At 47.7% G+C, this 26,295-nt stretch overlaps 1 protein-coding gene across 3 annotated transcripts in view; it reads right to left on the bottom strand.

Moving 5' to 3' along the window:
- Positions 1-26,295, bottom strand: part of LOC138284668 (uncharacterized) — a 353,800-nt gene that overhangs the window by 111,603 nt on the left and 215,902 nt on the right. For all 3 annotated transcript variants that reach the window (XM_069223733.1, XM_069223735.1, XM_069223736.1), the window contains one exon: positions 14,279-14,587. In XM_069223733.1, coding sequence (XP_069079834.1) covers positions 14,279-14,587 — 309 coding nt within the window. The remainder of the gene's footprint in view (positions 1-14,278; positions 14,588-26,295) is intronic.

The following is a 26,295-nucleotide window of genomic DNA, read 5'->3' as shown; positions in this document are numbered from 1 at the left end:
TATACAAACATACACACACGCTCTTTCTCTCTTGATTTCCCCACTCCAACTCCCCAATGCTCTCTCTCCAGCTCAGAACCGTGACACTTAAAAAATGTAGTAGTTTCATGGGACTTACAACCTTTTTGTACCAAAATTAACAAATAAGCTGTCTGATTGTCTAAACCCAGCAGTTCACTGCTGACAAACCTCAGGGCTCTAACTACATCTAGGAGCAGAATAGACTAATCCGAAGAAAAGATGGCAGATAAAGATGGAAGTATTATCTCTTGAACCACATGAAAGGGTGAATTCACCTTGAAGGCTCAGTTTGGACACAAGGTAAATACAGTATAAACTTTAAAGATCATTAAATAAGGAAGGTGACAGTGCAATGAGCCGGTTAAACCTGAAAGCCTCAGGGTGATCACCCCCCAACATTTTTTTCCTGTCTCCCTCAACTTTTCTGACACTGTTTTAGCTGGCTTTAGGACTCTGCACACTTTACCACTGCTGTCCAGCGCTAAAGTGCAAATGTTCTCTCCCCTAAACATGGCAACATTGGTGCCTACCTGTAGGAAGCTAGCCTCTTTCTAGCCTTGATACCCCCACTTTTGGCCTGTTTGTGAGTATGTCAGTATATTTTTACTGTCTCACTGGGATCCTGCTAGCCAGGGCCCAGTGCTCATAGTGAAAACCCTATGTTGTCAGTGTGTTTGATATGTGGCACTGGGATCCTGCTAGCCAGGACCCCAGTGCTCATATGTTTGTGGCCTATATGTGTTCCCAGTGTGGAGCCTAACTTTATCACTGAGGCTCTGCTAACCAGAACCTCAGTGTTTATGCTCTCTCTGCTTTCTAAATTTGTCACTACACGCTAGTGACTCATTTTAGCAATTCTCATTGGCACACTGGTACACCCATATAATTCCCTTGTATATGGTACTTAGGTACCCAGGGTATTGTGGTTCCAGGAGATCCCTATGGGCTGCAGCATTGCTTTTGCCAACCGTAGGGAGCTCAGACAATTCTTACACAGGCCTGCCACTGCAGCCTGAGTGAAATAACGTCCACGTTATTTTCACTTTTCCATTCCATTCCATTTTTCACTGCACAGTAACTTATAAGTCACCTATATATCTAACCCTCACTTGGTGAAGGTTGGGTGCCAAGTTACTTAGTGTGTGGGCACCCTGTCACTAGCCCAGGTGGCCCCACATCGTTCAGGGCAAATTCCCCAGACTTTGTGAGTGCGAGGACACCATTACACAAGTGCACTGCACATAGGTCCCTACCTATGTGTAGCGTCACCATGGTAACTCCGAACATGGCCATGTAACATGTCTAAGATCTTGGAATTGTCACCCCATCACCATTCTGGTATTGGGGGCACAATTCCATGATCCCCCGGGTCTCTAGCACAGAACCCAGGTACTGCCAAACTGCCTTTCCGGAGTTTCCACTGCAGCTGCTGCTGCTGCCAACCCCTCAGACAGGATTCTGCCCTCCTGGGGTCTGGGCAGCCCCGGCCCAGGAAGGCAGAACAAAGGATTTCCTCTGAGAGAGGGTGTTACACCCTTTCCATTTGGAAATAGGTGTGAAGGGCTGGGGAGGAGTAGCCTCCCCCAGCCTCTGGAAATGCTTTGATGGGCACAGATGGTGCCCATATCTGCATAAGCCAGTCTACACCGGTTCAGGGATCCCCCAGCCCTGCTCTGGCGCAAAACTGGACAAAGGAAAGGGGAGTGACCACTCCCCTGACCAGTACCTCCCAGGGGAGGTGCCCAGAGCTCCTCCAGTGTGTCCCAGACCTCTGCCATCTTGGATTCAGAGGTGTTGGGGGCACACTGGACTGGTATGAGGGGCCAGTGCCAGCAGGTGACGTCAGAGACCCCCTTTGATAGGCTTTTACCTCTCTTGGTAGCCAATCCTCCTTTCTTGGTAGCCAAACCTCCTTTTCTGGCTATTTAAGGTCTCTCCTCTGGGGTATTCTTCAGATAACGAATGCAAGAGCTCACCAGAGTTCCTCTGCACTTCCCTCTTCGACTTCTGTCAAGGATCGACCACTGACTGCTCCAGGATGCCTGCAAAACTGCAACAAAGTAGCAAGACGACTACCAGCAACATTGTAGCGCCTCATCCTGCCGGCTTTCTCGACTGTTTCCTGGTGGTGCATGCTCTGGGGGCTGTCTGCCTTCACCCTGCACTGGAAGCCAAGAAGAAATCTCCTGTGGGTCGACGGAATCTTCCCCCTGCTAACGCAGGCACCAAAAGACTGCATCACCGTTCCTCTGGGTCCCCTCTCATCCTGACGAGCGTGGTCCCTGGAACACAGGAGCTATATCCAAGTGACCCTCAAAGTCCAGTGATCCTTCAGTCCAAGTTTGGTGGAGGTAAGTCCTTGCCTCCTCTCGCTAGACTGCAAACCTGTGTACTGTGTGATTTGCAGCTGCTCCGGCTTCTGTGCACTTCTCCAAGGATTCCTTCATGCACAGCCTAGCCTGGGTCCCCAGCACTACGTCCTGCAGTGCTCAACCCTCTGAGATGGACTCCGACGTTGTGGGACCCTCCTTTGTGACTCTGAACCAGCTACGGTTCACAAATCTTCTAAGTGCCTGCTCCGGTACTTCTGCGGGTGCTGCCTGCTTCTGTGGGGGCTCTCTGACTTGCTGAGCGCCCCCCCTCTGTCTCCTCTTCCAAGTGGCGACATCCTGGTCCTTCCTGGTCCCCAGCAGCACCCAAAAACCTCTACTGTGACTCTTGCAGCCAGCAAGGCTTGTTTGCGGTATTTCTGCGTGGAAACACTTCTGCAACCTCCAGCACGCCTTGGGACATATTCCATCCAAAGGAGAAGTTCCAAGCCCTTTTCGTTTTTGCAGAATCCTTGGCTTCTTCCACCCAGAGGCAGCCTTCTTGCACCTTCATCCGGGGTTTCCTGGGCTCCTGCCCCCCAGACACTATTGCGACTGTTGGACTTGGTCCCCTTGCCTTGCAGGTCCTCAGGTCCAGGAATCCATCTTCAGTGCTTTGCTGGTGTTTGTGGTTCTTGCAGAATCCCCCTATCACGACTATTGTGTTCTATTGGGTTAGTAGGGGTACTTTACTCCTACTTTTCAGGGTCTTGGGGTGGGGTATCTTGGACACCCTGACTGTTTTCTTACAGTCCCAGCGACCCTCTACAAGCTCCCATAGGTCTGGGGTCCATTCGTGATTCGCATTCCACTTTTGGAGTATATGGTTTGTGTTGCCCCTAGACCTATGTTCACCTATTGCATCCTATTGTAATTCTACACTGTTTGAATTACTTTTATTACTATTACTTACCTGTTTTGGGTTTGTGCACATATAACTTGTGTATATTACTTACCTTCTAACTGAGGGTACTCACTGAGATACTTGTGGCATATTGTCATAAAAATAAAGTACCTTTATTTTTAGTAACTCTGAGTATTGTGTTTTCTTATGATATTGTGCTATATGATATAAGTGGTATAGTAGGAGCTTTGCATGTCTCCTAGTTCAGTCTAAGTTGCTTTGCCATAGCTACCTTATATCAGCCTAAGCTGCTAGAAACACCTCTATTCTACTAATAAGGGATAACTGGACCTGGCACATGGTGTAAGTACCACAAGGTACCCACTATAAGCCAGGCCAGCCTCCTACACTACCCAATTGGCATATTTAATTTACCTGTAAGTCCCTAGTAAAGTGCACTACCTGTACCTAGGGCCTGTAAATGAAATGTCATTAGTGGGCCTGCAGCACGGTTATGCCACCCACTTAAGTAGTCCCTTAACCATGTCTCAGGCCTGCTATTGCAAGGCTTGTGTGTGCACTTTCACTGCCACTTCGACTTGGCTTTTAAAACTACTTGCCAAGACTTAAACTCCCCTTTCTCTACATTTAGGTCACCCCTAAGGTAGGCCCTAGGTAACCCATATAGCGGGGTGCTATGTAGGTAAAAGGCACAACATGTACTTATGTGTCTACCATGTCCAAGTAGTGAAAAACTCAAAAATTATTTTTCCACTACTGTGAAGCCTGCTCCTCTGAAAGACTATCATTAGAACTTCCCTTATATACTCTTAAGTGGTAGATTCTGATCTGGAAGGAATAGCCATCTCTTGTTTGGTATTGCCAAACTGGGGATAGACAATTCTGCTTACTGATGAAGTTGGATTTAATATTAGTATTTAAGAAATTTCACTTTTACACAGTGGATACAGTGGGTATTTCTCTGCACTTACTGCCATCTGTGCCGTACAGCCTTCTCCAATCCACGTCTGGTCTGTGCTGATTGACAGCTCCCCTTGTGCATTCCACCCAGGCAACCATAAACAGAGGACACTCAGTCACATCTGCATTAATCTGCATACTAACTGGGTCTTCCTGGGCAGGAAGGGTGGAGGGGCTCACACATATTTAAAAGGCTAGTGGCCTGTACTCACTCAAAGGACTGATAACCCCCCACAGGGATCCTGAAAGACAGGACTGGGCTGAAAGTGGAACTTGTGCACTTCAAAACCACTCTTTGAAGCTTCCACCGCTTCAAATGCATTTTGGGGTATATAAACTGGGTCTCTGACCCCTCCAAATCAGACACTTCTGGACCTACACCTCCACCCTGTCAGAGGAGCTGTCTGGCTGCCTAAAGGACTCGTCTGGACTGCTTTGCTGAGAAGGACTGCTGCCCTGCTTGTTACCCTGCTGCCCTGCAAGCCTCTGACTCTGTTGGAAGAACTCTGCCTTCCTCCTGAAGTGCTCTCTAAGGGCTTGGATTGAGCTTGCCTCCTGTTTCTGAAGTCTCAGGGCCAACAAAGACTTCACCTCTTCAAGAAACTCCTTGTGTGTCATAAATCGATGCAATGCCTGCACAAAATGATTCAAAGCCTGCATCACAGCTGGGAAATCGCCGTACTGTTGACAGGAATGACAACGCCGACTGACCGATGGAGAATTTGACGCAGCGCATGCCTTGCGACTGAAAATTCTGTGCATCGTCTACCGGATCGATGCAGTGCCTGCTCCTTCTAGCAGCGCATCAAAGATTTTCAATGCATCATCCCTGAGCATCAAAAAAAACCCGCATCGCTTCCTGCGTAGTTCTCTGGTGGCGTGGGCCACTTTGTTGTAGTGCTGCGTGGGCCTCCTTTTGCACCTTCTTTGTAAGTGTGTTTGCCTGTTTCTACTGGGATCCTGCTAATCAGGCCCCTGGTAGTTATGCTTTCTCCCTTAAATTATGGTTATAGCATACTGGTAATCCAGTATTTCACCCACAATTGGCATACTGGTGCCCCCTTATAAGTCCCTAGAATATGTTACCTAGGTAGCCGGGGTACTGGGATTCCAGGGGATCCCTATAGGCTGCAGCATTTCTTTTGCCAGCCATAGGGAGCCCATGCAAAGGCTTCTATTGCAGCCTGCGTGAAAAAGTGCCTGCACCCTTTCACATTCATTTACACACCAGATCACTTACAAGTCACCCCTATTGCAGGCCCTCCAGCCCTGAGGGCAGGGTGCAGAGTACCGGTGTGTGAGGACACCCCTGCACTAGCAGAGATGCACCCACGGCCTCCAGGACCATTTTCCCGGACTTTGTGAGTGTGGGGACACCATTTTACACATGTACTGGACATGGTTCACTACATATGCCCAGCTACATGATCATAACTCTGAACATAGGCATGTTTGGTATCAAACATGTTGGAATCATACCTCAATCCTTTTGCAAGCATTGGTTGTATGATTCCATGCGCTCTAGGGGTTCTTTAGAGGACTCCCAGTATTGCCATTCAAGCCTTCTGAGGTTTTTCAGGCAGCCCCAGCTGCTGCCGCTTCACAGACAGGTTTCTGCCCTCCTGTTGCTTGAGCAGCTCAAGCCCATAATAGCAAATAGAGAGTAAGAAAAGCCCCAAACATGCAGCCAATAAGCCACCTTGGCCTGGACCAAACAGTGAAGACAAACCTGAGCCTCCTGCCCTTTCTAATAGAATGGCCGCCCATAGCAACACAAGCACAATAAGGCCCAAGCATGACAAAGCTAGGGAACCGGAAGGGGGGGAAGCAAACTTCTCTCACTAGCCACCACCTTCATCAGTCAGCAACAGCATGGTGACATTAATTTACCCAGAATATCAGTCAAGGGGAAGCTTTGACATATTAAACTGAGGCAATATCCTGCATCTTCTCAGTCAAGTACCAGAAAAAACAGGCATAAGATTGAGCGACATAGTCTCAGTGGAGTTCATCGAATCCAGACCCGGGTTGCCCAACGAAATGACCGGGGTCACTTAGGCGTCAGCCAAAGTAGTCAAAATGGTCCTGGACACAGCCCAGGTTTTTAAAAGGATAGTGGGTTCAGGTGATTTCCTTTACAGGACTAGCCTAGCCCCATCCCTTAGAAAACTAGGCAAACAATTATTGTAACACCTGTCAGCCAAACCATGCATATTCATTCTTAAAGGGTGCCCTCATTACCTTGCAATGCACAAAAACACAGGGCCAAAGCCACCTTCAGCTCATGACGAAAAATACCCCAATGACAGGGCGACCTTGAGTTGGGTCTCCCAGAAAAAGACCACAACAATGAATTGCACCCTTGGAAAAAAATGCTCTTAATTATACAGACTACCTACGGACATGTGTATTGAACAATAATGGCTTGTTTAACACATTAGACGACCAAGAGACACTGGCTTATCTCAAATAATTTCAAATGATCCTCCTGCAGGGAACCTGGGTAGCGGAATTCCACTAATACTAGGATACATTAATTTTTTTGTGCCTACAGCAATGGAGTCATCCTATGGCCGCTGACACAGCGGATTGGCTATATACATATCAGCCTCACTCCAAGGAGAATGTAAACCAAAATTAACAATGCTCTGATACCTCAGCCATGCCTTGATTCTAGGTTTAAAGCCCCCATAAAAGGAAGGTTCCTAAAATATTGTCTAGGGTGTCCTCCTTCACTTTTGCACCTCCCACCATGGCAACATGTGGATGGAAGGGAGGAATGTTGGGTTTGTGGGCAAAGGACAAAAACAATGCTACATATAATCTGTCTATGCAAATCCACATTGGAGGATCATAAAAACAGCCTAAAAGTAATGTTCAACAGAAGAGGTTCAATTCACTGCCAACAAAGCCAACATAGTCTGCTTCGCACCAACCGACATGCAATTAAACTGCAAAGTAGCGGTCATGGTAGTGCTACCCCATTTCTTATACCTATTCAACAATATTCCTATCACCCTGAATGGCAGGTTTTCAGGCTCCTTGGAGTGCAATTAATCAAGTTAATATGGGCATGGAAGCAACCAAGGCTAAGTTGGGAAATCCTGACACTCTCACACGAAAAAGGCAGCTTCACAGCGCCAGACCTACACTTATACTATCTATGCACGCAAACACAACATGCACACTACTGCTACGGCTCATCTGAATACATATCACACCTATCTGTAGAGGCAGAAGTACACCCCGTGCTATTGCATTATGTATTGCCACGAACACGTAGAGACACTACTAGCACAGAGATTAGCACAGTAGACTGCACAATTGCAGCCTGGCACACACAAGGAGCACGGTTGGGACGACTGCCCCTATACGGCGCCGCTCTACCTCTAGAGAACCACGCAGTGCTGTCAGTTACACATGAGTCAGCAGCGCAGACTCTGCTGAAAGCAGTAGAAATAACCACCAGAGGAGATCTTTATTCGGGTGTAACCTTTGTGGGCCTGGCAGACTTATAAAATATACAGAATGCCACAACACTTTTCAAATTTTACTACCACCGTCTCACACATGCCATAAAGGCTCCATACTCTACATTCCCTACAGAGCCCCCGACACTGAGAGTATTACATATCATACTCACGAACAAGCATAGGAGACAACTAGTCACTAAACTATATGAAGCCACAGGGGCGGACGCCCCATCACTGACCGACAAAGCCTTTGCACACTGGAATACCGTCCTCCCAGTTCCCCTGACACAAGAAGACTGGAAATATTGCTGATCAATAAGCAGATGTCTAACATCTAATTGCAACTTTTGCATTATACACTATAGATATCTGCACCAGACGTATCACACACCTTTTAGAATGCAACCATATGGGTTAAGGACAGACACATGATACTCTTGATGCGGGGTGACTGGGGCGGAATTTATACATCTGGCATGGGAGTGACCCAGAATAAGGGAATTCTGGACAGAAGTGGTGGGTACATTGTTTGACATAATTGAAGAAGCAATGCAGTGCATGATTCAGATATGCCTGCTCGGCATGGTGTAATCATTCCAAACTGCAGTGTGACGATTCACAGCAATAGCAGTATTGCTAGCTAAATGTCAAGTGGCTATGCATTTCGGAAAAAAGCATACCCCACACAAGTAAAATGGCTGAAAGAAGTGACTTACGGCAAGAACGTTCTAGAAGATTATTCAGAGGAACTGCCCAAACGTGTGGACCCTCTTCACAAATTGTTTGCTAAATAGACAGGAAGCGATGCCGCTCTTATCATGATCGTGGGACAAATATAGCAATACGCACCAATAATAAACACTGTATCTACTTGCATGTGTGCTATGCACCCCCTCCCCCCCCGTTGCATTTCATCTCTGATGATATGTACTAGGAAATCAGATGCCAATTTGAAGTTTTGTTCATCTTTTTGTATTTGTTGACCAATCAAATTACTCAAAAAAGTAAAAAAAACAATTAAACTGCAGGCTTGTGAAATACCTTATAACAGTAGAGCGAAAAATCTAAAAAAAACCTCCTGAGTCCAGCCAAGACTCTCCGCACACCGAGCCAACAGGCTGCTAATTTAAACAGGAAACAAAGTATAGCAAAACAATAGGGATCATACTCTGTTTAGCACAGTCACAGTCACTTTATTGTATTGTGCACAGCCAAGATTTAGCCCCAAAAGGGTATATATTGCACCAGTCCTCCATAACAATTCTCCGTCAGGATACTGACCACAGAGGAGCACTGTTATGTACAATTCTGCTCAGAACTAAGGCTTATAACGAAGAAGCTTGACAGTCGACCAACGTTTTGGCCCAGAATGCTGCAGTCGCTCCCAGTCAGCTTAATAAACATGCTTCCCTGATTAAATTGCACAGAAATGATCGAGGCCAGCACCGATACCACTGCATAGCTAAAGTACTTTACAGTACCTAATGAGAACATGCTGAACTTATTTGCATTCTAAAGCCTCTTAATGTAAACAATGAGAAACAATCCTTGTCCAACAAGAACCATGTTCGGGTCAGGCACCTGCACTGTGGCAATGAAGAAAAGTATCACATAACACAGGGTCCTAACTAAAATTAGGATCCTGAAAAAGGTACTCATGAAGAGAAGGACGCTTTGTAATTATCGTGAAACAGTTGTACATACCATACTATAGGGCTAAGTTATGAAGTAAACTGGTAATGAAAATCACAGTGAAGAGTCTTTTAATGTGCCAAATTTACTTTTAATGTCAGAATGGTATAATATGCACAATTGGGGTAGTTCACTACAATAGAAATGTTATTGATCAGTATGAATTTATCAGTGACTGGTTGAGATCTACAGCATCAGCACTAATTGGCATTTTGGATAAACACTGCAATAATGTTATGACTTGGCCAGTCAAATAAATTTGGCTCATACCATATTGGATGTTCTTTTGTAAATGAGATGCCGATAGAAGCATCAAGAGGTGCCCTAGAAGACAAACTACAAAAAAAGCGTACGCTCAGACTTGGGTCCCTTGCTTGCTGATGTATGAAAGTAGCCTCTTTCTAGCCTTGTTACCCCCACTTTTGGCCTGTTTGTGAGTATATGTCAGGGTGTTTTCGCTGTCTCACTGGGATCCTGCTAGCCAGGGCCCACTGCTCATAGTGAAAACCCTATGTTGTCAGTGTGTTATGTGTCATTGGGATCCTGCTAGCCAGGACCCCAGTGCTCATAAGTTTGTGGCCTATTTGTGTTCGCTGTGTGGTGCATAACTGTCTGACTGAGGCTCTGCTAACCAGAACCTCAGTGGTTATGCTCTCTCTGCTTTCCAAATTTGACACTAACAGGCTAGTGACTAAATTTACCAGTTCACATTGGCATACTGGTACACCCATATAGTTCCCTAGTATATGGTACTGAGGTACCCAGGGTATTGGGGTTCCAGGAGAACCCTATGGGCTGCAGCAATTCTTTTGCCACCCATAGGGAGCTCTGACAATTCTTAAACAGGCCTGCCAGTGAAGCCTGAGTGAAATAACGTCCACATTATTACACAGCCATTTACCACTGCACTTAAGTAACTTATAAGTCACCTATATGTCTAACCTTCACCTGGTGAAGGTTGGGTGCAAAGTTACTTAGTGTGTGGGCACCCTGGCCCTAGCCAAGGTGCCCCCACATCATTCAGGGCAAATTCCCCGGACTTTGTGAGGGGACAACATTACACGTGTGCACTATACATAGGTCACTACCTCTGTATACGGTCACAATGGTAACTCAGAACATGGCCATGTAACATGTCTAAGATCATGGAATTGTCACCCCAAAACCATTCTGGTATTGGGGGGACAATTCCATGATCCCCCGGGTCTCTAGCACAGTACCCGGGTACTGCCAAACTGCCTTTCCGGGGTCTCCACTGCAGCTGCTGCCAACCCCTCAGAAAGGTTTCTGCCCTCCTGGGGTCCAGGCAGCCCTGGCCCAGGAAGGCAGAACAAAGGATTTCCTCTGAGAGAGGGTGTTATACCCTCTCCCTTTGGAAATAGGTGTGAAGGCTGGGGAGGAGTAGCCTCCCTCAGCCTCTGGAAATGCTTTGATGGGCACAGATGGTGCCCATCTCTGCATAAGCCAGTCTACACTGGTTCAGGGATCCCCCAGCCCTGCTCTGACGCGAAACTGGACAAAGGAAGGGGAGTGACCACTCCCCTGACCAGTACCTCCCAGGAGAGGTGCCCAGAGCTCCTCCAGTGTGTCCCAGACCTCTGCCATCTTGGAAACAGAGGTGTTGGGGGCACACTGGACTGCTCTGAGTGGCCAGTGCCAGCAGGTGACGTCAGAGGCTCCTTTTGATAGGCTCTTACCTCTCTTGGTAGCCAATCCTCCTTCCTTGGTAGCCAACCCTCCTTTTCTGGCTATTTAGGGTCTCTGCTTTGGGGAATTCTTTAGAATACGAATGCAAGAGCTCATCAGAGTTCCTCTGCATCTCCCTCTTCACCTTCTACCAAAGGATCGACCGCTAACTGCTCAGGACGCCTGCAAAACCGCAACAAAGTAGCAAGACGACTACTAGCAACATTGTAGCACCTCATCCTGCCGGCTTTCTCGACTGTTTCCAGGTGGTGCATGCTCTGGGGGTAGCCTGCCTTCACCCTGCACCAGGAGCTCTGAAGAAATCTCCTGTGGGTCGACGGAATCTTCCCCCTGCGAACGCAGGCACCAAAAGACTGCAACACTGGTCCTCTGGGTCCTCTCTCATCCTGACGAGCGTGGTCCCTGGAACTCAGCAACTCTGTCCAAGTGACTCCCACAGTCCAGTGACTCTTCAGTCCAAGTTTGGTGGAGGTAAGTCCTTGCCTCCCCACGCTAGACTGCATTGCTGGGTACCGCGTGATTTGCAGCTGCTCCGGCTCCTGTGCACTCTTCCAGGATTTTCTTCATGCACAGCCAAGCCTGGGTCCCCAACACTCCTTCCTGCAGTGTAGAACCTTCTGAGTTGCCCTCCGGCGTCGTGGGACTCCCTTTTGGGACTTCGCATGGACTCCGGTTCACTCTTCTTCCAAGTGCCTGTTAAGGAACTTCTGCAGGTGCTGCCTGCTTCTGTGAGGGCTCCCTGAGTTGCTGGGCGCCCCCTCTGTCTCCTCCTCCAAGTGGCGACATCCTGGTCCCTCCTGGGCCACAGCAGCACCCAAAAACCTCTACTGCGACCCTTGCAGCTAGCAAGGCTTGTTTGCGGTCTTTCTGCCTGGGAACACCTCTGCAAGCTTCATCACGACGTGGGACATCCGTCTTCCAAAGGAGAAGTTCCTAGTCCTCTTCTTTCTTGCAGAACTGCAAGCTTCTGCCAACTAGTGGCAGCTTCCTTGCACCCTCAGCTGGCATTTCCTGGGCTCCTGCCCACTCTCGACACTGTCAAGACTATTGGACTTGGTCCCCTTGTCTTACAGGTACTCAGGTCCGGAAATCCACTGTTGTTGCATTGCTGGTGTTCTTCCTGCAGAATCCTCCTATCACGACTTCTGGGCGCTCTGGGGGTAGTAGGTGCACTTTACACCTACCTTTTAGGGTCTTGGGGTGGGCTATTTTTCTAACCCTCACTGTCTTCTTACAATTCCAGCGACCCTCTACAAGCTCACATAGGTCTGGGGTCCCTTCGTGGTTCGCATTCCACTTTTGGAGTATATGGTTTGTGTTGCCCCTATACCTATGTGCTCCTATTGCAATCTATTTTAATTCTACACTGTTTGCATTACTTTTCTTGCTATTACTTACCTAATTTTGGTTTGTGTACATATATCTTGTGTATATAACTTATCATCATACTGAGGGTACTCACTGATATACTTTTGGCATATTGTCATAAAAATAAAGTCCCTTTATTTTTAGTAACTCTGTGTATTGTGTTTTCTTATGATATTGTGCGTATGACACCAGTGGTATAGTAGGAGCTTTACATGTCTCCTAGTTCAGCCTAAGCTGCTTTGCCATAGCTACCTTCTATCAGTCTAAGCTGCTAGAAATACCTCTTCTACACTAATAAGGGATAACTGGACCTGGCACAAGGTGTAAGTACCTCTGGTACCCACTACAAGCCAGGCCAGCATCCTACAGCTGCGCCACTGGATTCAAGCTAGCCTGGCTGATGAGGGGTGATACCCTGAAACCGGTCCCAGGATGCTTTTTTCTAGTCCAGGGAGGGCCTGGCTTGGCAGTTTGGCCTGGACTGCTGCCATAGGGAGCAGGGTCAAGACTGATTTGCATATGGCGGGGCCCAAACTGGGGTGACGTGGTGAGCAAAATAACAATGGATTAAACCCATATCTCTGACTGGGGGTGAGTATTTGAAAAGTTTCAACACGCCGTTCATCATTTTATTTTGGTTTTGCAATGTGCGCCCTAAGTGGCAAGGGTATGCCCAGATGTAGGTCCCCTGCTCGTTGCACCACTGGATTCAAGCTAGCCTGGATGGTGAGGGGTGATACTCCAAAACCGGTCCTGGGATGCTTGTTTCAGGTCCAGGGAGGACCTGGCTTGGCAGTTCGGGCTTGACTGTTCGCACGGGGAGCAAAGTCAAGACTTGTTTGCATATGACTGGGTTCAAACTGGTGTGATGTAGTAAGCAAATTAACTATGGATTAAACCCAGATCTGTGACTGGGCGTGAGTGTTTGAAAAGTTTCAACACTTCGTCCCTCATTTTATTTTGGTTTTGTAATTAATTTGACTTGCCAAGTAAACTGCACATGCAGGCCCTGCAGTGACAGGCTGAGACATGTTTGAAAGGCTACTTCTGTGGGTGGCAAATTCAGTGCTGCAGGCCCACTAGTAGCATTTAATTTACAGGCACCGGGTATATGGTATACCACTTTACAAGGTACGCACAGGTAAATTAAATATGCCAAACAAGTAAGCCAATTATACCAAGTTTTCGGGGAGAGAGCACATGCACTTTAGCACTGTTTAGCAGTAGTAAGGTGCCCAGAGTCCTAAAGCCAAAAAAAAGAAGGTCCGAAAAATAGAAGAAAAAAGCAAAAGGTTTGGGGATGACCATGCAGAAAGGGCCATTTCCAACATCGATCATAACTGATCACTCCATTGTGAAATCATACATTTTAGGGCAGTTGTATAACAATACTTTCAGTACGCACTCAAGAGTTGTTTATAAGATACATCCAGAAGGTCCTCACCAACAGTTTAGGAAGGAGCGCCAAACACTCATCATCCACTCAATAACTGATATGCTCCCTGCTCCACCCTTGTAAATCATCCTAGGCTGTTGTAGCCAGCTTGAGATGTTGAACTCTTTATGTGCATATATGTATATATATTTCTTCTGTTTCAAACTTGCCAACATTCTGAGATGAAAAGAGTATTTTATCTATGTTATACTTGATAAATGTTTCTGCGGGCATGTATTAGATTGTGTTCATATGTTTCTACATATATATATATAGCTCACAACAGCTGTACCCCAAAGTTACCCAACAGTCACACACTGGTGTGTTACAATACACTGAAAATAAATATAACCAAGATATTTTTGTCATTTTTGCACTGGGAGCTTACCTGGAAGCAATATCGCTACTTGTTTCTTGATAGGCTCCCGCAAACTAGGATGGCTGACAAGAAATGAAATATCCTTATTGTAGTACAAAGCTGTAGGCCTGATGTGCAAGCTTGATTTTAGATGGAACAAGCCATTTTCGTCCTCACCGCTTCCTATATTAGTAATGTTGTCCAATTTCATCCCATTGGTATACCACTCCGCAGTAATATCATTAGGGTAGAAGCCAGTAACATCACAAATCAGGGATATGAGTTGGCCATACCCAAAAAACGGAGGCTCAAAAATGATGTCTGAAACCCTGGGTACACCTAGACAAAAACATGAAATGGAGCATTACAAATTGGCAACTATACCTACACTAGTATGTTAAATTTTCTAGAAACACAGACTAGGTAAACTATATATCACAATATCATTAAAGTATACAGTATCACAGCATGGAGAACCCCAGAACACATAGGAAGTTTTTTTCTGCCTCAGGTCTGTGTTCCATTCTAGTATCACAACAAAATTCAAGTGCATGCACAATAAATGAATGCCTGTATGTATTTACTGGTCATTTATTAAGCACAGCATGCAGGTACTTTGAAGAAGAGAAGGGTATGTTGTTAGGAAGGTAGCCACCATTCGCATAGGAACACCCAATTTCCCAGCCCAGAGTCCCAGTAATGCCAGAAGCATCTGGGTTACCACTCTTCTTATTTAATTTCATAATCCACATCACTTTTTTTCTATCAATCATCTAGAATATGTTTACAGTTAAAGTGGTCAACAGGTGCAGCGCCGCTTGAGATCCTTCATCATGCTTAAATAAATGTAGGCCTAATGCTCTGCCTATCCTGAATTTATTTATCTGCTTCTTCCATTTCAACATCTTTTCATCGACGTTCACTCACACACACAACATAATGCAGAGCCTTTAACAATTTCATTGCTATGCATCATTCTATGCTTTTCCATCTTTTACTGTTTAATTTTCTTTTTACAGCTTTAGGAACTACATTTTTTACAATTCCTTATTCAGATATTTAGAACTCTGTGAGCAAATGGTTCACATCCATTTGACGAGCTAGTGTTGAACAAATTATTTGCTTTGGTAAAACCTTATCTGATAGAGACAATATTTAGCTGCAGATTCCTTACCCTTGAATTCACCCCAGGCATCAGACTGGATCCTGAAGATTTCCATGAGCAGTACCCCTGTTTGTCCTTAAATGGTGTCAATCAACTCTGTGTCTGTCTTCAGCCACTCCACTCCACTGATCTCAGTTTCTATTCACAACTTTCCACACAAAAAGCACAGAACCATAAAATATGGACTAAAGTTGCATCAAAATCACCTAGGAACTCTTCATGTGCTCCACTGCTGCATTGCTGACCACCTTTGTTTCCCCGTCAATGAACTCCTGCATCCACAGGTGGGTGGGTAGTGGCTTCTGCCACCACCGGACACTCCAACTGGAACTGGACCTGGTCCCCTTCTTTTTCAGGTCTTCCTCTGCCAGTATCCAACTTTGGTTTCATGCAGTCTTGTCTGGGACTTCCAATATCCTTCTCTGAAGTCCTGTGGGTTGGTTTGTGTAGAACCAGTAACGTACCTCTTTCCTCCTGGTTGCTGAGGGACACTCTAGTACTTACCTTTAGGGTTTCCTAGTACCTCCAGTTTCCCTCTACCGATTCCACTCCTTGGGGGCCCGACCTTTGTATTCCACTTTCTCAGTGTATGGGTTGGTCTCCCCCTACTCCTTAAGTATTGCCTATTGCTTTTCACTGTTTTCTATTGATTTTTATGACTATTCCTATTTTTATTGTACGTATAAAGTATGCTTACCTACCTCCTATTGGAGTATTGCCTATCACGTGTTCTAGTACTTGTGTCACTAAAATAAGGTACCTTTATTTTTGTAACACTGTATGGTTCTTTCATGTGTATAAGTGCTGTGTGACTAAAGTTGTATTGCATGAGCTTTGCATGTCTCCTAGATAAGCCTTGGCTGCTCATCCACAGCTACCTCTAGAGAGCCTGGCTTCTAGACACTACCTACACTTCACTAATAAGGGGATACCTGGACCTGGTATAAGGTGATAATACCAGAGGTATTTACCACACACCAGGCCTGCCTCCTACTGGGAGTCCCTGCCTCTAATAATCAGTTTGCAGAGCAGGGAGGATGGGTGGGTCAGTTCTGCAGCTAGATAATGTCTCTACCAGATAAGACTTTACCAAAGGTGTAGGAAGCTGGCTTTGTATATTCTATCTCAAAATGAGCTATAGTGTGCAGAGTCCAGGGGTTCCCCAGAGGCTTAACAGAGGCTAAAGTAGATAATAATATTGCTCTTTTTTGCCGTAGTGTGGTTGAGCAGTTACGCTTATCAGAGGGTAGTGCAAAGCATTTGTTGTACACACAGAGAAACTAGAAACACACATGCAATGACTTAACTACAGACCAATGGATTTTATATAGCAAAAATATATTTTCTTAATTTATTTTTAGAATCACAAGATTCAAGTTGCAGATAAGGACTTTAAAAGATTCATATTTCTCACATGTATCAATAGTACTTTGAAATTGAAAGTCATACAGTTTTTTAAATATTTGCAATAATCTGTTTTAAAAATTAACACTGCAATTTTCAGAAACAGTTCCTCGGGGGAAGAAAAGTTAGTTCGATTTGCAGGTAAGTATTCAACTTACAGTTTCAGTCTCTGGGTTTTAGGAAATCCACAGGTCGGGGTTCAAGTTAACCCCAAACACGTACCACCAGCAACTTGGGGCCGGCCGGGTGCAGAAGTCAAAGATGAGCTAACTAAGTGGGCTCCTATGTAGACAGGGGGTACTCCGAATCAGGCCTGCCTGCAGGTAAGTACCGGAAGCTCATACGGCAGTCCAGGGGAGGTTAGGAGAGCACTGGAGGGGCACAAGTAGGCACCAAACACATACTCTCTGCGGCACAGTGGCAGCCGGGTGCAGGGTGCAAACAGGATGTTGGGCTCCCAATGCTGGTCTATGAGGGGACCTCAGGCTGCAGGTGAGGTCCAGGGGTTCGTCTTGGGCAGACCACAGGCTGGACATGCAAGAGGGCCGCCTCCTGAACGTTGCTGCACCAGAGATCAGGTTCTCTAAGGCCTGGGGGCTGCGGGTGCAGAGTGTCTTTAGGCGTCGGAAATCTTCGCCCAGAGCTTTGTAGTCGGGGGGAGGGGTCCTCGGAATTCCCTCTGCAGGCGTCATTGCAGAGAGGTCAACCCAGGGTGGGCACTTGCTCAGAACTGATCCTCTCTAGCTGGTTGGGCCACCTGGACAAGGGTCGTGGGCGTCAGGGGCAGAGCGGTTAGGACTCACGCATCCGGAGTGAGGTGGGTGTCTTTGGCCGCTGGATTTTTCTTGGACAGGGCCGCTGTCCATAGGAGTTCTTGGTCCTTTTGGTTGCAGGGCAGTCCTCTGGAGCTTGTCAGAAGTCGCTGGTCCCGCTGGATGCTTCGCTATTCTTTTGCAGGTTCTTTGAAGATGGAGGCCAAATTAGTTGTCATCTTCCTTCTTCTCTGCTGGGGGCTTCAGCTAAGCAGTCCTTCTTCTTCTTGTGAGGTCACCAGTAATCTGAGGAGTTGGGTTCTGGGAAGCCCTTACATACAAGATTTAGGGGCGTTACAGGGGTCAGAGGGCAGTAGCTAATGGCTACTGTCCCGGAGGGTGGCCACACCCTCCTTGTGTCCACTCCTTTTAGGGAGGGGGGCATATCCCTATCCCTATCCCTATTGGTCCCTCTCCCCCAAACCAAGATGGAGATTCTGCAGGGAGGGGGTAACTTCAGCTCTAGACACCTTAGGGGTGGATCCAGTTGAAGTGGTCAGTCCTCCTTGTTTTTCATAAGTTTCACACAGAACTTGCCACCAAAAGTGGGGCTTTGTCCAAGGGCGGGCATCTCCACTAGCTGGAGTGCCCTGGGTCAATGTAACACAAGGCCTGAGCCTTTGAGGCTCACTACCAGGTGTTACAGTTCCTGCAGGGGGAGGTGTGAATCACCTCCACCTAGAGCAGGCTTTGTTCCTGGCCTCAGAGAGCCTAAAGGCCCTCACCCCATGGGGTCAGAAACTTGTCTGTTAGTGGCAGGCTGGCACAGACCAATCAGTCCTACACTAGAGGATTGGGTAAAACAGAAGGGGCATCTCTAAGATGCCCTCTGGGTGCTTTTTAGTGTAAATCCAACTCTGCCATTATTGGGGGTTTATTGTGCTGAGATGTTTGATACCAAAACGTCCCAGTATTCAGTGAAGCCATTAAGGAACTGTGGAGTCCGTAATGACAAACTTCCAGACCATATACTTAATATGGCCACACTGCACTTGCAATGTCCAAGAACAGACTTAGACACTGTTGGGGCATATTGCTCCAGCAGCTATGCCCTCACCTTTGTACAGTGTATGCTGCCTTAGGGCTGGAAGGCCTGCTTGAGGGGTGACTTGCCTATGCCACAGGCAGTGTTTTGTGGGCATGGAACCCTGAGGGAGATGCCATGTCGACTTTGCCTTTTTCTCCCCACCAACACACACAATCTGCAATGACAGTGTGCATGTGTTTGGTGAGGGTTCCCTTAGGGTGGCACAATACATGCTGCAGCCCCTAGGGACCCTCCCTGGTCCCAGGGCCCTTGGCACCACTGTTATCTTTTGCAAGGGACTTATCTGTGTACCAGAGGTGGGCCAATCGTGGAAACAATGGTACATTTTTAGGGAAAGAACACGTGCTGGGGCCTGGTTAGCAGGATCCCAGCACACTCTCTGTCAAGTCAGCATCAATATCAGGCAAAAAGTGGATGGGGGGGGGGGGGGTAAATGTAACAAGTACCCGTTTCCTAAAAAAGGTAAGTAACTTCTTCATCTGACAGAGGCTTCTAGCTGCATATTCCTTACCTTTGAATAGATACTCAAGCAACCTCCCCGGAGGTGGGTCCGAGAACCAAGTTAATAATAGAAAGTCCTGCAGGACTGAACGGGCAAAGCACCCATCCAGGTACCCATCACTACATCCCTGTCCAAGCAGTAGTGTTTGGTAATGGTGCAGTTGCCGCCTCACAGATGCCAAGGACTGGCACTCTGCATGCTAACGCAGTTGTTGCAGCTTTGGCTCAGTGTAGGAGGCTAGCCTGGCTTATAGTGGGTACCTTGTGGTACTTACACCTTGTGCCAGGTCCAGTTATCCCTTATTAGTAGAATAGAGGTGTTCTAGCAGCTTACGCTGATAGAGGTGGCTATAGCAGAGCAGCTTAGGCTGAACTAGGAGACATGCAAAGCTCCTACTATACCACTTATAACATATAGCACTATGTCATAAGAAAACACAATACTCAGAGTTACTAAACATAAAGGTACTTTATTTTAGTGACAATATGCCAAAAGTATCTCAGAGGATACACTCCCTTAGGAGATAAGTAATATACACAAATGATATGCACACAAACCAAAATCAGGTAAGTAACAGTTAGAAAAGTAGTGCAAACAATGTAGAATCACATTAGAATGCAATTGGGAGAAATAGGCCTAGGGGCAACACAAACCATATACTCCAAAAGTGGAATACGAACCACGAATGGACCCCAGGCCTAGTGTAGTGTGTAGATGGTCACTGGGAGTGTAGGAAAACACTAAGGGTGTCCAAGATACCCCACCCCAAGACCCTGAAAAGTAGGAGTAAAGGTACCCTACTACCCCAGAAAGACAGTAAAGTCGAGATAGGGGATTCTGCAAGGACAACAACTGACTGCAAAACACTGAAGACAGATTCCTGGACCTGAGGACCTGTAAAGTAAGGGGACCAAGAGTCACGCAAGTGTCCAGGGGGGCAGAAGCCCACTAAATCCCGGATAAAGGTGCAAAAGGGCTGCCTACGGGTGGAAGAAGCCAAAGATTCTGCAACAACGGAAGGTGCCAGGAACTTCTCCTTTGGTCAGAAGATGTCCCACGGCGTGCTGGAGGATGCATAGTTGTTTCCACGCAGAAAGACTGCAAACAAGCCTTGCTAACTGCAAGAGTCGCGGTTGAGGATTTTGGGTGCTGCTGGGGCCCAGGAAGGACCAGGAGGTCGCCCCTTGGAGGAGGAGACAGAGGGGGTTGCTCAGCAAGCCAAAGAGCCCACGCAGAAGCAGGCAGCACCGCAGAAGTACCTGAACAGGCACTTAGAAGATCTGAGGACAGCGGTCGACTCAGAGGCGCAAAGGAGGGTCCCACGACATCGGAGTCCAACTCAGCGAGTTGGGCAATGCAGGACAGAGTGCTGGGGACCTGGGCTAGGCTGTGCACGAAGGAAGTCTTGCAAAAGTGCACAGAAGCCCAAGCAGCTGCAGTTTGTAGGAGGCTTGACTGGCTTGTAGTGAGTACCAAGGGGTACTTACACCTTGCACCAGGCCCAGGTATCCCTTATTAGTGTATAGGGTGTCTAGCAGCTTAGGCTGATAGATAATGGTAGCTTAGCAGAGCAGCTTAGGCTGAACTAGGAGACAAGTGAAGCTCCTATAGTACCACTAGTGTCACTTGCACAATATCATAAGAAAACACAATACACAGATATACTAAAAATAAAGGTACTTTATTTTTATGACAATATGCCAAAGTATCTCAGTGAGTACCCTCAGTATGAGGATAGCAAATATACACAAGATATATGTACACAATACCAAAAATATGCAGTATAGTCTTAGAAAACAGTGCAAACAATGTATAGTTACAATAGGATGCAATGGGGACACATAGGGATAGGGGCAACACAAACCATATACTCCAAAAGTGGAATGCGAACCACGAATGGACCCCAAACCTATGTGACCTTGTAGAGGGTCGCGGGGACTGTAAGAAAACAGTGAGGGTTAGAAAAATAGCCCACCCCAAGACCCTGAAAAGTGAGTGCAAAGTGCACTAAAGTTCGCCAAAGAGCACAGAAGTCGTGATAGGGGAATTCTGCAGGAAAGACACAAACCAGCAATGCAACAACGATGGATTTCCAGTCGAGGGTACCTGTGGAACAAGGGGACCAAGTCCAAAAGTCACAAGCAAGTCGGAGATGGGCAGATGCCCAGGAAATGCCAGCTGTGGGTGCAAAGAAGCTGCTACTAGGCAGTAGAAGCTGAGGATTCTGCAGGAACGACAAGGGCTAGAAACTTCCCCTTTGGAGGATGGATGTCCCACGTCGTGAAGAGTCGTGCAGAAGTGTTTTCCCACCGAAAGACCGCCAACAAGCCTTGCTAGCTGCAAATCGTGCGGTTAGGGTTTTTGGATGCTGCTGTGGCCCAGGAGGGACCAGGATGTCGCCAATTGCGTCTGGGGACAGAGGGGGCGTCGAGCAAGACAAGGAGCCCTCTCAGAAGCAGGCAGCACCCACAGAAGTGCCGGAACAGGCACTACGAAGAGGAGTGAAATGGTGCTCACCCGAAGTTGCACAAAGGAGACCCACGCCGCCGGAGGACAACTTAGAAAGTCGTGCAATGCAGGTTAGAGTGCCGTGGACCCAGGCTTGGCTGTGCACAAAGGATTTCCGCCGGAAGTGCACAGAGGCCGGAGTAGCTGCAAAAGACGCGGTTCCCAGCAATGCAGTCTGGCGTGGGGAGGCAAGGACTTACCTCCACCAAACTTGGACTGAAGAGTCACTGGACTGTGGGAGTCAATTGGACAGAGTTGCTGGATTCAAGGGACCTCGCTCGTCGTGCTGAGAGGAGACCCAGGGTACCGATAATGCAGTTCTTTGGTGCCTGCGGTTGCAGGGGGAACATTCCGTCGACCCACGGGAGATTTCTTCAGAGCTTCTAGTGCAGAGAGGAGGCAGACTACCCCCACAGCATGCACCACCAGGAAAACAGTTGAGAAGGCGGCAGGATCAGCGTTACAGAGTTGCAGTAGTCGTCTTTGCTACTTTGTTGCAGTTTTGCAGGCTTCCAGCGCAGTCAGCAGTCCATTCCTTGGCAGAAGGTGAAGAGAGAGATGCAGAGGAACTCTGATGAGCTCTTGCATTCGTTATCTAAGGAATTCCCCAAAGCAGAGACCCTAAATAGCCAGAAAAGAGGGTTTGGCTACCTAGGAGAGAGGATAGGCTAGCAACACCTGAAGGAGCCTATCAGAAGGAGTCTCTGACGTCACCTGCTGGCCCTGGCCATTTAGAGCAGTCCAGTGTGCCAGCAGCACCTCTGTTTCCAAGATGGAAGAGGTCTGGAGCACACTGGAGGAGCTCTGGGCACCTCCCAGGGGAGGTGCAGGTCAGGGGAGTGGTCACTCCCCTTTCCTTTGTCCAGTTTCGCGCTAGAGCAGGGCTGAGGGGTCCCTGAACCGGTGTAGACTGGCTTATGCAGAAATGGGCACCATCTGTGCCCATGAAAGCATTTCCAGAGGCTGGGGGAGGCTACTCCTCCCCTGCCTTAACACCTTTTTCCAAAGGGAGAGGGTGTAACACCCTCTCTCTGAGGAAGTCCTTTGTTCTGCCTTCCTGGGCCAAGCCTGGCTGGACCCCAGGAGGGCAGAAACCTGTCTGAGGGGTTGGCAGCAGCAGCAGCTGCAGTGAAACCCCTGAAAAGGCAGTTTGGCAGTACCCGGGTCTGAGCTACAGACCGGTGGGATCATGGGATTGTGCCAACAATGCCAGGATGGCATAGAGGGGGCAATTCCATGATCTTAGACATGTTACATGGCCATATTCGGAGTTACCATTGTGAAGCTACACATAGGTATTGACCTATGTGTAGTGCACGCGTGTAATGGAGTCCCCGCACTCACAAAGTCTGGGGAATTTGCCCTGAACAATGTGGGAGCACCTTGGCTAGTGCCAGGGTGCCCACACACTAAGTAACTTTGCACCTACCCTTTACTAAGTAAAGGTTAGACATATAGGTGACTTATAAGTTACTTAAGTGCAGTGAAAATGGCTGTGAAATAATGTGTGCATTATTTCACTCAGGCTGCAGTGGCAGGCCTGTGTAAGAATTGTCAGAGCTCCCTATGGGTGGCAAAAGAAATGCTGCAGCCCATAGGGATCTCCTGGAACCCCAATACCCTGGGTACCTCAGTACCATATACTAGGGAATTATAAGGGTGTTCCAGTATGCCAATGTGAATTGGTGAAATGGTCACTAGCCTGTTAGTGACAATTTGTAAAGAGAGAGCATAACCACTGAGGTTCTGGTTAGCAGAGCCTCAGTGAGACAGTTAGGCATCACACAGGGAACACATACATCTAGGTCAAAAACTTATGAGCACTGGGGTCCTGACTAGCAGGGTCCCAGTGACACATAACAAACATACTGAAAACATAGGGTTTTCACTATGAGCACTGGGCCCTGGCTAGCAGGATCCCAGTGAGACAGTGAAAACACCCTGACATACACTCACAAACAGACCAAAAGTGGGGGTAACAAGGCTAGAAAGAGGCTACTTTCTCACACAGTTCACGCAGTACACAGGATTACTGTCTGGCGTGGGGAGGCAAGGACTTACCTCCACCAAATTTGGACAGAAGGGCCACAGGACTGTGGAAGACACTTGGACCCAGCTCCTGTGTTCCAGGGACCACGCTTGTCAGGATGAGAGGGGACCCAGTGGACCGGTGATGCAGACGTTTGGTGCCAGCGTTAGCAGGGGGAAGATTACGTCGACCCACAGGAGATTTCTTCTTGGCTTCCAGTGCAGGGTGAAGGCAGGCAGCTCTCAGAGCATGCACCACCAGAAAACAGTCAAGAAAGCTGGCAGGATGAGGTGCTACAATGTTGCTGGTAGTCTTCTTGCTACTTTGTTGTGGTTATGCAGGCGTCCTGGAGCAGTCAGAGGTCGATCCTTGGCAGAAGTCGAAGAGGGAAGTGCAGAGGAACTCTGGTGAGCTCTTGCATTTGTTATCTGAGGAATAGCCCACAGGAGAGACCCTAAATAGCCCTCAGAGGAGGACTGGCTACAGAGAAAGGTAAGCACCTATCAGGAGGGGTCTCTGACGTCACCTGCTGGCACTGGCCACTCAGAGCTGTCCATTGTGCCCTCACACCTCTGCATTCAAGATGGCAGAGGTCTGGGACACACTGGAGGAGCTCTGGGCACCTCCCCTGTGAGGTGCTGGTCAGGGGAGTAGTCACTCCCCTTTCCTTTGTCCAGTTTTGTGCCAGAGCAGGGCTGGGGGGGATCCCTGAACCGGTGTAGACTGGCTTATGCAGAGAGGGCACCATCTGTGCCCATCAAAGCATTTCCAGAGGCTGGGGGAGGCTACTCCTCCCCAGCCCTTCACACCTATTTCCAAAGGGAGAGGCTGTAACACCCTCTCTCAGAGGAAATTCTTTGTTCTGCCTTCCTGGGACCAGGCTGCTCAGGCCCCAGGGGGCAGAAACCTGTCTGAGGGGTTGGCAGCAGCAGTAGCTGCAGAGGAGACCCCGGAAAGTTAGTTTGGCAGTACCCGGGCTCCGTGCTGGAGACCCGGGGATGCACGGAATTGTCCCCCGAATACCAAAATGGTATTGGGGTGACAATTCCATGATCCTAGACATGTTACATGGCCATGTTCGGAGTTACCATGGTGACGCTACATATAGGTATTGACATATATGTAATGCGCGCATGTAATGGTGTCCCCGCACTCACAAAGTCCGGGGAATTCGCCCTGAACAATGTGGGGGCACCTTGGCTAGTTCCAGGGTGTTCACGCACTAAGTAACTTTGCACCTAACCTTCACCAAGTGAGGGTTAGACATATAAGTGACTTGTAACTTACTTATGTCCAGTGTAAAATGGCTGTGAAATAACGTGGACGTTATTTCACTCAGGCTGCAGTGGCAGTCCTGTGTAAGAATTGTCTGAGCTCCGTATGGGTGGCAAAAGAAATGCTGCAGCCCATAGGGATCTCCTGGAACCCCAATACCCTGGGTACCTAGATACCATATACAAGGGAATTATAAGGGTGTTCCAGTGTGCCAATAAGAATTGGTAAAGTTAGTCACTAGCCTGCAGTGACAATTTTAAAAGCAGAGAGAGCATAAACACTGAGGTTCTGGTTAGCAGAGCCTCAGTGATACAGTTAGGTACCACACAGGGAACACATACAGGACATACTTTATGAGCACTGGGGTCCTGGCTAGCACACTCCCAGTGACACATATACAAAAACAAACAAACATACAGTGAAAATGGGGGTAACATGCCAGGCAAGATGGTACTTTCCTACACTCAAGTAAAATAAGCATGCATACCCTCAGGGTGTTGCTTTTTGCCCAGTGCATAGCAGATTCTAATGTAGCGTACGACCCATCTGGAGATGGTCCACTTCTGCACTGCCTGACCTTTCTTCACGCCCACATAACCTACAAAGAGTTGGTCATCCACCTGGAACGCTTGTGTGATCAAGCTAGAACCCTAATGCTCTTTTTGGGTCCAGGCAGTGGAAGGATGTGGGAGTGCATAAAAAGTAGGCAAGGGGATGGACTGGCCTACGAGAAAGGGTGCAAGCACTTTTGACAGAAAAGACACCCTAGTGCAAGGCACTACTTTGTCATGAGAGGTGGAAAGGTAGGGTGGTTTAGATGACAATGTCTGAAGCTCACTCACCCTGCGGGCAGAGGTAATGTTCAAAAGGAAGGCTGTCTTCAAATTGAGAAGCCTGAGAGGGCAATTGTGGAGAGGCTTGAAAGGACCGCACATCAGAAAGGTCAAAACTAAATTCAAATCCCATTGCGACATAATAAATGGGGATGGATGAATAATATGCGTAAGGCCTTTATGCAACCCTTGTACAATAGGGGACTTAAGCAAAGAAGGCCGATCTGGCAAGCTTAAAAAGCAGATATAGTGGACAAGTATCATTTAAGGGTCACCATAACAGAGGCTTGCTTGGCCTGGGGAAGAGCAGAAAGAGTGTCAACAGACTTGTCCGTGCATCATGCCACAAATTCTTTTGCTTATGTTACAGACTTTTTCAGGGCTCAATGTACACCCAAGAAGTGGGATAGTGGACAGGTTTGGGTACAGAGCCCTCCCCTGCTGCTCCAACTGAAGATCCTCCCAAAGTGG

Source organism: Pleurodeles waltl, chromosome 3_1 (genome assembly GCF_031143425.1).
Source record: "Pleurodeles waltl isolate 20211129_DDA chromosome 3_1, aPleWal1.hap1.20221129, whole genome shotgun sequence".
NCBI classification, from domain to species: domain Eukaryota; kingdom Metazoa; phylum Chordata; class Amphibia; order Caudata; family Salamandridae; genus Pleurodeles; species Pleurodeles waltl.
Note: the sequence above shows the minus strand (reverse complement) of the source record. Positions and strands in the feature narration are given on the sequence as shown.